The 13,004-nt window shown below is 36.6% G+C and overlaps 1 protein-coding gene across 1 annotated transcript; it reads left to right on the forward strand.

Moving 5' to 3' along the window:
• Positions 1 to 273: 273 nt before the first annotated feature.
• On the forward strand, positions 274 to 12,634 carry LOC124374833 (nuclear pore membrane glycoprotein 210-like; the record flags this gene model as incomplete). The annotated part of the gene is given in 5 exon segments (XM_046832980.1): positions 274 to 575; positions 1,140 to 1,427; positions 3,110 to 3,906; positions 4,166 to 4,635; positions 12,104 to 12,634. Coding segments are annotated over 5 exon segments (2,388 nt in total), but the record flags the coding sequence as incomplete, so codon positions are not given.
• Between the last annotated feature and the right edge of the window lie 370 nt (positions 12,635 to 13,004).

The following is a 13,004-nucleotide window of genomic DNA, read 5'->3' on the forward strand; positions in this document are numbered from 1 at the left end:
CTTTTTATCTCCCCACACCCATGGTGACATTCATTGTTCCTGTTATTATATTAATGAACCAGATTTTTGTAAAGAATTTTTATTATGTAGTGCCTTGTAGTGTTTAAAGAATACTGTGGATTACTCAGTTTTGAAAAATTTTCAATAACTTGCAAAAACATTCAGAATTACATTGCTTAGAAAAATCATTATGTGTGAGACTTTTTGCAGTAAGCACTATTATTTGGTTAACTTGTTACTTGTGGCAAATATGTATTCTTATTATGTTGATAGATGCAACACGGGCGGCTGGACGAGATCCCACTGCCATCGTCCCAGTACGCTCTGGATGTGGAGGACACAGAAGTTATTATTGTGGATCGCATTGTATCGGTAGTGCGTGGTGTAAGCCAGGGTCAGAGCCGCGTTGTGCTGCGTGACCGCCACGGTGAGGGGGCAGGTCCGGGAGTCAAGTTACCTGCTGCTTCAGTTGTTGTCACTCAACCTGCCTACCTGCGCCTGTTCCTACTGCCACACAATAACTGGGCAATCACTGTTGATGAGCCGTGTTCAATACAGGTCCAGGTCTTTGACAGGTATTGCAATCAACCATTGTCGTAATTCTACTGTAGGTTTTTCCCAGATTTCATTTTCTTGACTCCTTTAATCTTCAATTTCTTCATTTTTTCATCTTTTCTTTTTTTTATTTGGCGTTACCAATTCTAATCTGTTTTATTTAGTCAATAATGAAAATTATGCAAATTGAGATTTTAGAACTTACTAGTGTTTAGAATGTTTCATTATATGTTATAAAATTATTTAGGATATTATCTAAGTAACAGTTATACAACTTCTGACAGTTCACTTTCTCTTTTTAAGAAGCACACTTTTGTTAAAAATTAAAATTTCCTAATGTAAATAAAGAAACGTTAGTGGTGAGTGGACTTTAAATGTAAATCTATATAAAAATAAAATAAATATTTATAAATAATTTGAAATTTTCATTCATGAAGTCCATAACAAGTTTTTACAATCTTAACAAATTGACATCCTATTAAAAAAATAAAATTTCAAAACTGTTACGAATTTTGAATGATAACAGGAGTTTGAGGGAATACATCAACTGTTTATTGTTTTATATGCAATCTTAAATTTTCCAGAAACAACCATCGGATCCACATCGGAGATGCAGTGTCAGTGAGATCGATGGTGTCTGAGGAATATTTTCGAGTGTACAGCATGACCCGTAATGGCACAGTAATCGATGGCACCACCATCAAAGTTGGCACTGTCCCAGTAACAGCAACACTAGAGTCTGTTCGTGCCATCGGAGGTGCAGAAGTCAAGTTCAAACCTGTCATTTCTGCTCAAGAGGACATGTTGATCTATCCCAGGCTCATGGTTACACCCAGGCATGTCGTAGTTCCGTGGGATCCAAGCTTGACAAAGTAAGCACAATAGTTACTTACAATTTTGTTGGAAAAATTGGAAGAATAAGTGAAATATTTTAAAGTGTAAAGAGCAAAACATATAAATTAGTGATATTCAATTCCGATATACTCAAATACCAAAAAGTCTTGCTCGAATCTTATACCAATGTTACTTTCAAATAACGAATCAAATCAACAGAAGTGGTTGGAAAGTCACAGAAGTTTACCTAAATGTCTTGCAACGGTATTAAATAAAGTATTTAAAACACAAACACCCTTTAGAAAGAAAATTTTGTTTTCGATGTATAATATAAAATCGTAAAAAGAAGTCCATATTGCAGTTGAGTACCCGAAATTGTATATGTATTACCAATTATTTATGGAGTAGTTGTTTTCAATCTTAGACCCACTCTTAGAATTAGTAATTCTCTTATTACAAAAGAAAAACAAAATTTATTTCATAACTCATTTTAAAATGTAAGGTTTCAAAGGACATATAGCTATTGTATAAACCAAACACACATAGTATTAGTTGTCACTAAGTAGAATTTAAAAGGTTACATAAATTTGGTTTCTGTATAAATTTTCTATTAAATGGTATTACTGAGTGTTTCCTTTTTTTGCGGCTAGTGATGTAAGGAGGCTGAATCTCGAATCTACCATATCTTTAAATAAGTGCATCAGAACATGTCTAGTCAGACCTGACAGCTGATCGATCAGCAGTACGAAAATTACCGATCACTAATTGGATCATCAGTACCGTTTAAAATGAACGTTGTACTTCTTGTGTGAAAGAACTTGGCTGGATAAAATAATGACCATAGTTTTATATTTTTGCATGGTCTTGAGTCTGATGCATCTATTTATGGACAATAGCTAATGGGAGTACACAAAATTATTGATTGCTATAAGTATCTATCGGTACAAAACCGTAGATAAGTACTTACATTAACAAATTATGGTAATTCTGTATATAATATTTAATTTGTATTTTTATTATTTTCTGTGTGCTTTTATTGCTGTGTCTGCTGTTTGGTGGTAAACTATCAGACGATCTTTAATTTTTGCTTATCTTGTCATTTATATAGTTATACATATACATGTGCCTTATAAAAATATATGTATGTTTACATCTTAAAGTTGTTTTAGTGGTTAAGAGTGGTTTGAAATTGAAAAAAAACAAAATTATTTAGTGTGTTATGTTATATTATATTATTATATATGTTAGAAATAACAAGGTATCAGTTTTGAATTCAGAAATAAGAATTGAGACCATATTTTTTGTATCAATATTGAATTAGAACAGATTTTTGTGTGTGTTGGCCTTTCTCTATTATAAAAAAAATTTTGTGTACAATTATTATGAAAGTTAAAATTTGCTAAGCCAACTACAAGATGTTTACTTCACTAATAATAATATGTAATTGAATGTATTATTAGTTACAAATATGTAGAAGTAATATTAGAATTCATAATAATTTATTGATCAGCCTTGGAAATAAGATTTCCGAAACTCAACATTCAAATATGGCCAATTGGTGAGTTAAGTGAATTTATAACAATTTCATCAATGTAGGTTTCATGTTCATAAACACAAAAAAGCCAAACAATGGGGAAATATAAACTTTTGGTTTTTCAATTACCTTTACTGCTTAGCATAAAATTTGTTTCAATATAAATAGATTTATGTAATTTTTCAGGTATGAGTTAGAGCTGACAGCGAGTGGGGGAGATGGTAGTTACAGCTGGCGGTCAAACAACATCTCAGTGGTGACTGTGTCTCAGTCTGGTGTTGTCAAGTGTAACAAACTCGGGGAGACCAGTGTCATCGTCTCCATGCCGAGAAATCCTGCAATCAGAGCCACATCTCGTATTGACGTTCTGCCACCTTCACACATGGAAATCCTCAGTCATATTCTAGAAGCTCCGGTTCACAAACCAATTATCCTCAATATCGTTTTGTATGCAGACACAGCAGATGAAAATGGAAATTTGAAGAGAGTCCACTTCACACACTGCCAAGAGATTCAATTTAAGGTTGAAATTTCAAATGCAAACTTCTATCAGAACGTCACAGATCACACCAAACCACTGGGTAAAGCTTGTGCAACGGTAGCTGTCGTCGGAAGGACATTGGGAACATCAAAAGTGAAGATTTCCTATAAAAGTGGTAGTGTTTTGTTGGAAGCGAGCACTGTAGTGGCGTCTTTCAGTCCTGTAGAAGTGATGCACCCAGAAAAAATGGTCACGGTCCTCGCTTTAGGCACATCTAGACATATTGTATGGAAGGGAGGTCCACGAGTTTGGCAAGGTAGGCCAGCAGAACACAAGCGGTCTGTTGCCTCCGATTCTCCTGCAGTTACAGTGGAAGAAGTCACCAGTAGCACACCGTCGGAGTTCTATGTCTACTCAGTTATGTGTAAAGAACTGGGAGAATCCAATGTGATTTTAACCATTAAAAACAGTGCATCAAATGGAAACTTCAAACATACAGAGAGTTCGTCATGTGTAAAAGTAATCTGTGCTAAAACCACGGTTCATATCCTTCTCTCCCGAGATACTTCCCAATTCTACTTGCCCTTACAGTACTGATTCATCTCGGATTGTCGCTCTCACCTACGAGCCGATTAAAATTTTGGTCACAATAACTGACCACAAGGGTAGAGTTTTCGATAACGCAACGAGTCTCCACATTGATTGGACTCTGTCGAGTAAGTCTTTGGGCTACATTCAGTATGACGGTGTTGTAATACTAGAAGACAAAAAAGAATACAACTACTTAATCCCTCTAGAACATTATCAGTACATCCACCCGAAAAATCGAACTGGGACACTGACAGTGGAAGGAACTGTGGTTAACTACAGGTTGCAGTTACTCAGTCGCTTACTGATCGTTCCTGAACACCCAGTTTTTGGTATTTTAAATGATTTGAAAGAGATAATCAGTCCTGTGATATCCAACTCTCTGACAATTGTTCTTGTGAATGCCTCCTCTGTCACACCGGACCGAGCAACAGTCTTTAACCATCCAAATAACAAAGTTGTGCTTAAAGTTACCCAGGGGTCAGGGTTCTACAGAGTCTATCAGAGTTCTCTGGACATTGCTGACGTGCGCTATGAGGACAGTTCAAAATCTGTTGAAGTTATTCCAAAAACCGATGGACATTTGCAATTGACACTTTTCGATCTGTGTTTGTCATACAAGTCTCCTGTTGTGGAAATTGAAGTAAGTATTATTTAAAACATGTTATTCAAATTTACCTGTAAGGAAATGGTAACTTACTATACTGACAAGCTATATCCCTATTTGTTAATTTTCATTTTGTACTTATAACTTAGTGTTGACTAGTGGCAGAAAGGTAATAAATTTCTATGAAATTTGTTCACCTTGACAGCAAGTCTTATACTTCCCGAAAGATTGTGATTGTGTAGTACATGATACAGTATTTTAATTTTAAATCTTTGAGCCCCAGGCGATGATTTGATCGTCACCAAAAAAATGTGCAAGAAAACCACAGGTGACAATTTTACTGCCGCCTCTATTTTAATTGTGTTTATAGTTTTTCAAAACCAGTATTCATTATATTCAACAACTGTTTACAGTACTGTAGTTAATGCTTATTCGACAACAACAATATTGTGTTGATTTTGTCCTTACATTTCATCTTATTTTACTCTTTGTAGCAATAACAGTTCATCTGTTATAGCTCTTCTCACACACTTCAGCTATCATGCAAAACAAAAATCTATGTGTAGACATTATTTTTGGTTTCAAATGTTATATTTACTAACAAGATGACATGTAAGTTTCAGACAGTATAAATGTTTTTGTTTCATTGATAAAATATCCCAAAATAAAAATTTTTATGAATAATTTTTGTTTAATTTTATTATTTTATATGTATATACACATAAGTAAAATATATATACACACACACACACACACATACATATATATATATATATATATATATATTGATTAATTTTTGTTTACATGTTTATAGTTCTGTATTCATTTTTATTTAAAACTTCCTGAAGACGGGGGTATTAACCCATTGGCGACGGATGACGTATATTGCCCGTCATCATGTATACAGCGCGTAAAGACGGATGACGGACAGTGTCCGTCATGAATTTTGGGATTTGTTCAATCGATATAATTCTCGGTTATTTGTATGGTTATTCCGTTCACCAACAAGCGATCGATAGTTGAATCGTATTATTCGGTATCTAACATCCGAATACAAGAAACTGAATGCAAAAACCGAACATAAACCTGAATACCGTAACTGTTTGCAATAGAACAGCGATCAGTCGAGCAACATGGCGTCTCGCGATGAAGTGTTTCTCCGTTCGTCGGAGTTATCTGCGTATGTGGATAATGTACTGAATGAAAGTGATAGTGATAGTGGTGATTTAGATGGCGAAAACTGTGAATATCAATGACGATAATGATGAAATCAGTGACAATGACGGCGAAGTGATAGTAGTGATGACGATGACGACAATGACAATAGGCCTAACCTCCAAACTTGGACCTGGACAAATGACACAAACACAGTAAGGCAAATCAACTTTACTGGAAATTCAGGTATAAATCCAATTGTTTCCAGGCAATTGAATGCTGATTGTACAGAGCTAGATGTATTGAATCAATTTCTAACCAATGAGTTCTGGGATAAAGTTGTAAGTGAAACTAACAAGTATGCTAGGGAGAAAATTCTTGGTGGAGGTGATGTTAGGCCTAATAATAATTGGACTGATGTAACCAAGGATGAAATGAAGGCTTACTTTAGCCTTGTTGTTTTGATGTCACAAAACCCAAAACAAAAAGTAACTGACTATTGGTCTCGCAGACAAATAATTCATTGTCCTATCTATAGTGAGGTTATGTCACGCGACAGATTCAAATCTATTTTCTAGATACTTACACTTTTCATCCTCACTTCTGCAAACTGACAAACTAAGGAAAATCCGACCAGTTGTTGAATTACTTTTGTCATCATTCAAAAGGGTATTCAAACCTGGAAAGTTTTGTTGTATTGACGAAAGTTTGATGTCCTTCCGAGGAAGGTTAGCCTACATCCAATTCAACCCTTCAAAAAGGGCTAGGTTTGGAATTAAGATTTATAAGGTATGTGATTCTGTAACAGGGTACTGCTACAATTTCAAGATATACACTGGGAAGGAAATTACCAATGACACTACAATGCTAGTTAGTGAACAAGTTGTTTTGACAATGACAGAAGACTTAGTTGGTGAAGGTCGACTTATGTTTATGGACAATTGGTATTCATCGCCAAACCTTTTTTTGGAGCTCCTAAACAGAGATACTTATTGCATTGGTACATTGAGAGCCAATAGAAAAAATGTTCCCAAGGAAATAAAAAAAGAAAAACTGAAGAAAGGAGAAATAACATTTCGCTCAAGTAATAACATGTTGTGTCTGAAATGGAAAGATAGGAAGGATGTGACAATGCTTTCAACATACCACGAGAGACCAGATTTCCAAGAAGTAACTTCTCAGCGAGAAAGTAGAAAACAAAATCCAGTAGTAAGCCTCAAACCAAATGTTGTTGTAGATTACAACAAGTATATGTGTGGGGTAGACAAGCAGGACCAAAAACTTTCTTCCTTTCCAGTAATGCGTAGGAGTGCCAAAGGGTACAAAAAAATATTTTTTTACCTTTTGATATTGCATTATGTAATGCTAGTATTGTACACAACTTGGTCACTAAAAAGAAAATTCATCTTTCAGAATTTAGGCTAAACATTGTTGACCAGTTACTATCAACAGTTCAGCTTCCTGATAGGCCTACAGGAGGGAGGCCTTCACTAGACCAACCAATGAGGCTACAATGTAAACAATGGGGACATTTCATTGAAAAAATTCCTCCAACAAACAAAGCTAGACCATCCAAAAAGATGTAAAGTGTGTTATGATCACGGAAGGCGATCAGAAACAATTTACCAATGTAAAAAATGTAAAGTTCCTTTACATTTGGAGAACTGTTTTGAAATTTTTCATACAGTAAATAAATACTAAAAAAAGTAAAAATGTATTTGTAATTATTTGTAAATATATAACCACACATGAATTCCACAACAAAAACTTTTTACAGGTAAGTTATACCACCATAACTGAAAAAAAACTATTAAACGTTTTTTAAACAAAAAAAAACTCAGTCCTGGGTTGTCCACAATAGCGTTTAAAATCTCAGTCTCCAATGGGTTAAATCCCCCGAAATATAGAAGTGAAAAAATAGTTCTTTTCTTTTCTTTTATTCAACACAGTGATTAGTATATATATATATATAATATATACATGTAACTAAATTTAGTAACCATATAAAGGCAATTGAATATATTTCATCAAAATAATTTTGTTGCCTTTGCCTAAGTTTAAACCTCAAAGTTATGCAGATGATAATTTCTAAACCAAACATTGCAAAAGGATTTTTACGAGTGCTATCCAGAAGGTAACAGACACTTGGAAATAAAAAAAATTGAACAACTGAAATAGGTTTGATTTTATTCTATACCTTTAAAAGCTACACTATTAGGCTATTTTTCAACGTAATCTCCGTTCAAATTGAGACATTTATCATAACGTTGACACAAGTTTTTCGATTTCTAGCTTTGTAGAAATCTGCTGCCTGATATCTTAACCAATAATATCAGCGTGAATGTCAGTGTCACTATCAAAGTGCTGCATTGCGAGCTAGGTCTTCATTGCTGGAAAGAAGTGGTAGTCGCTGGGTGCCAGAACTGGGCTATATGGCGGATGATCAAACACTTCCCATTCAATATTATTCCAAGACTTGTCCGTGTGCGTTTGGTTGTATGGGGACGTTCATTGTAGTGGAAAAACAAAATTGTTTGAGCTCAATTTTTCCCCTACGCTTTTTTGTATTGCTCACCGTAGCTTACTGCAATGTTTCACAGCACCTTTCTGCATTGATTGTTGATCCTTGTTTAAGGAAATAAAACCAGAATCACACACTTAGCCATTCCATAAACTGCATTTTTATTTTCACAGTTGACATACTTCACCCATGTTTCCATCACCAGTTTACGATACGATCAAGCAGTTTGTTACCATGTTTTGTCGTATTCAACAAGGAAAGTTAATGATGCATGCAAGTCTTTGTTTTTTGTGATCTTCCGTAAGGACTTTTGGAACCCACCTGGCACAAAATTTGTAGTATTCAAGCTTCTCTACAAGATTTAAACTTCCCTGAAGTAAACATGGAAATTTGTGGGAAATGTACCGAGAGTTCAGTCACTGTGGAACAGCAATTTCACAAACTTTGTTCCACTGATTTTCAACATCAAATCTTGTCACTAGGCTAGGCCTACCAGTAAGACTATCGTCATGAACACTGTTGCGGCCAGATTTTTTAAAGTAGATACAACCACTGTCTTATTCTACTTTCACTCATTATTCCATTTCCATAAACTTCGCCCCAGTTGGCAATAGATTTCAATTGATTTATAATTTTTTGCCAACAAAAAGCTTATCACTGATACGCAGTTTCAAAAGTGGCGGAGATTTTCAATTGCAGCACACATTTGAATTAATCACAGTGAAAAAAAGTAAAAGAGATACAGACCGCATGCAACTACAGCTCGATTGCGTATTGAACACCAGTGTTTTGACACCAAGATGGCGGCTGTAGCTCTGCCCACTGTCGCACCATTAAAAAAAATGTCTGTTACTTTCTGGATAGCCCTTGTTACTTGTCCATGATAAAATTTCCTGGGTGGGAGTACTAGTTAAACAATATTTTTTACCTCTTGGGTTCAAATAGGATGACAATAATTTTATAAATAAGTTTCAAATATTTAAAAACTTTGAAAGAATTAAAACATTTTTAGTTGTTCACAATCATTGTTTTGTTTGATTTTATTGATTGGTTTTGAATTGGGTCAATGTATCTGGTTGAGGTAGGTTGTTTCGATTGGAACTGCCATGCCACTAACGATCCATAACTGGAACAATTATGGAACCGTGATAACAAAAAAAATGAACCAAAATAAAAATTAAACAAATTATTGTAATAAACATATTTTAATTTTACGTTTTTGTAAAAATTATTAGAATTTCAACCATTTATTTTTAATTGGTACGTTCTTCAATCTATGTTGCAATGAAAAAAATCCAATGACACAACAACATGTAACGAAATGAATATGGCTTTCCGTTGCAACTGAAAACCGCTCCACAGCTGTTACAAGTGTAGCTTCTGATGCAAGTAGAATCCATTATCCGGATTTGCTGAATGCCATAAACGAAAGTTAAGAAGTAAAAGTGGCTCAGGTTACTGTTTAATGTAACAAAAGTTTGTTGCACATATATTGTCTAACCATTGCCTTGATCCTCACTCTATTTAGGTTCTGAAGGTGGGCAGTATACTGGTGGAAGATGTTGGAGAAAGTACAACAAGGCAACACAATCACAGTTTTAGGCTGTACAACTCTGGACAACGCACTAGCAATGGTCAACTATAAATCATTAGAGTTTAGGCCTCATGTTTGAGAAAATTTGGGTCACAATTGTATTTATCCTCACTCTGTGTTGGTACTGAAAGTGGGCAGTATACTGGTGGAAGATGTTGGAGAAAGTACAACAAGGCAACACAATCACAGTTTGGCTGTACAACTCTGGACAACGCAACTAGCAATGGTCAACTATGAATCATTAGAGTTTAGGCCTCATGTTTGAGAAAAGTTTGTGTTCAGAATTGTCTTTAATCCTCACTCTGTGTAGGTACTGAAGGTGGGCAGTATTCTGGTGGAAATGGTGGAGAAAGTACAACGAGGCAACACACGATTACAGCAACAGTTTGGCTCTACGACTCTGTGGACAACGCACTAGCAGTGGCCAACTCTGAATTATTAGAGTTGAGGCCCTCATGTTGAGAACAGTCTGGTCACCATTCATCGACTGCCGATTGATAACTCTGACGGGAAGGTCATGTTTGAAATCACCGGAGTCGAACTAGGAACTACAGTAAGTAATAAATATCCAATAAATTCACATTTATTCAACTTTGTTGCAATTTGAGTGAAGTTAAATATTATAAGTTAAATTCATCTTTCAGTCATTTCAACAAGCAAAAATATTAAACATGTATTAAAGATGGGTCATGGTTGTTTCAGTTAATAAAAAAAAGAACTATTATGTTAGAATTTTTGCTCAAACATTCTTAGGAATAATAAAGGGTGACCACCGGGAACCGGACATTTTTGGAATTGCTAGTACACGCTCACCAAGATGGGAGAGGGGGGAGAGTGTGGTTAATGACCTCGCTATACAATGCCATTTCAGTAGCCATGGAGCAGTGGAGAGTGGAGCATCGCATGTTTGCATACGACGCGTATGTGCAAAATTGCGAGTCTGTTACAACGGTACAACGGCTTTTTCGCACTCATTTCAGCCTTGGACGCCATGATACGGTTCCTACCCGCAATACTATTCTCAGGTGGGTTCAAAATCTGAGAACGACAGGAGTTATTTTAAAGAAAAAATCTCCTGGCCCAAGGAAGACCGTAAGGACGCCAGAAAACGTTCGAGAGGGTGAGACTAGCCCTCATTCGGAGCCAAGTCGTTCAGCAAGAAGACATGCAAGTGAACTAAGGTTAAAGCGTGAATCAGTGCGGAAAATTTTGCAAAGTGATTTATAATTTCATCCCTATAAAATGTGTGTTGTTTCAGAAGCTAAAGGAAAGAGATTACGCTCAGCGAGAGGACTTCGCCATTCACATGCAAGTGTTGCTCGAAGATAAATGACAGCACAATAATCATTATGAGTGATGAGGCACATTTTAATTTTAAATGGAGAAGTTAACAAGCAAAATCTACGTTACTGGGCAACCGAGAATCCTCGCATAATTCACCAAAAACCTCTCCATTCAGAGCGTGTAACTGTGTGGTGTGCGGTTGCCACTTTTGGAATTATTGGTCCATATTTTTTGAATGTGAAAATGGAGCCTCAGTAACAGTCAATTCCGAATGTTACACTCACATGCTGAACACTTTCTTACGTGCACAACAGAGAAGACGAGGTCTAGACAGAAATGAACATGTTTATTTTCAACAAGATGGTGCCACACCGCATACTGCTTGCTTGTCAATGCTGTGGTCTGTCAGATGTTTTCAGGAAGGATCATTTCCCGTTTTGGCGACATCCAGTGGCCCCCAAGGTCACCAGACTTGACGACTTGTGACTTTTTTTTGTGGGAGTACCTCAAATCACGAGTCTACAACAACAAACCTCGCACCTTGGCAGAGCTAAAGGATGCAATCAAGACCGAGAGTGGCAGCAATTGATCAAGAGCTTCTCGAACGTGTACATGCGGGATTTTCTTAAAAGGTTAGAAACCTGCATTCAAAAAAATGGACACCATCTGTTTGACGTTATATTCCATAAGTAAACATTGTTGTTAAATGGCATGTAAGTGCAAACATTTCTATGTAATAAAATAAGTTTTATGTTAAAAAATAAGTGGTTTATGTTTATTTGAAAAACGTCCTGTTCCCGGTGGTCATCCTGTCATATTAATCTTAAAAACATGAACTTCGAACTGTAAAACAGCATGTACACCATGAAGTTATACTTTTAATAAACGGTTTACAACTTGTAAATTTAATTTTTAGATCTGTGCTGAACTAAGTATTCTTGATTTTACAGGCCATCACTTTCACATCAGGGTATGGAGAGAGAGAAATCCGCAGCCAACCTCAGGCACTTCAGGTGTTCCCACCACTCCGTCTGATCCCTCAGGACATCACATTAGCAGTGGGAGCAGTCTTCCAGGTGACTCCCACGGGAGGCCCGCAGCCAGACTGTTCCATGGAATATACAACCTCAGATGCCTCTGTGGCCAAAGTTACGTCAGCAGGCCTGGTGGAGACGCAGAGAATTGGTGACATGAGCGTTACTGGAACGGCTATTGGATACCTCAAATCCACCGGTGGGAAGATCGATACAGCAAGGATTCTTGTCAACGTTCACGTCATTCACCTTGAAGGGGTGAAGATCCATAGTCCGTTGATGAAACTAAAGACTGGCTGCAAGATGCCAGTCTGGGCTGTTGGAGTACCGGAAAAGTTGACTCCACTGGTGTTAGGTTCCATACAACCCTCACTTGTTTTCAAGTGGTCAACATCTGTCCCGATATTGTTGAACTACAGGATGTATTTTCATGCCACCGGTGTTGAGGTGAGTACAAAAATACTCTAGAAATTAAATCAATTGATCTATGACAGCCATAGATGATGTATAAGTAAACAAGACACACAGAACACTTGAACATACGAGGGGTATCCAAAAAGTAAGTTTTCCCTGTTCTGTAAAAAGACGCGTACGTAACACAGCGTTGCAGCTGTGGGCGGGGATATGTAGCGCGGTTCGGTTGGCAACAGGTGCGCCGGTCACTGGCCCATTGTCACGCTTCTCAGTCAGTTTGCATGCCCAAACATCATGGAGACTCCACTGCGTTCTGCCGCCAGTTGCAGAAGTCCAGTAGTGTTATATTCGTTTTCTTGACCGCCAAAAACGAAACTGCCGTTGAAATTCATCGTCAGTTGTG

Source organism: Homalodisca vitripennis, unplaced genomic scaffold (assembly GCF_021130785.1).
Source record: "Homalodisca vitripennis isolate AUS2020 unplaced genomic scaffold, UT_GWSS_2.1 ScUCBcl_10405;HRSCAF=19279, whole genome shotgun sequence".
Lineage (NCBI taxonomy): Eukaryota > Metazoa > Arthropoda > Insecta > Hemiptera > Cicadellidae > Homalodisca > Homalodisca vitripennis.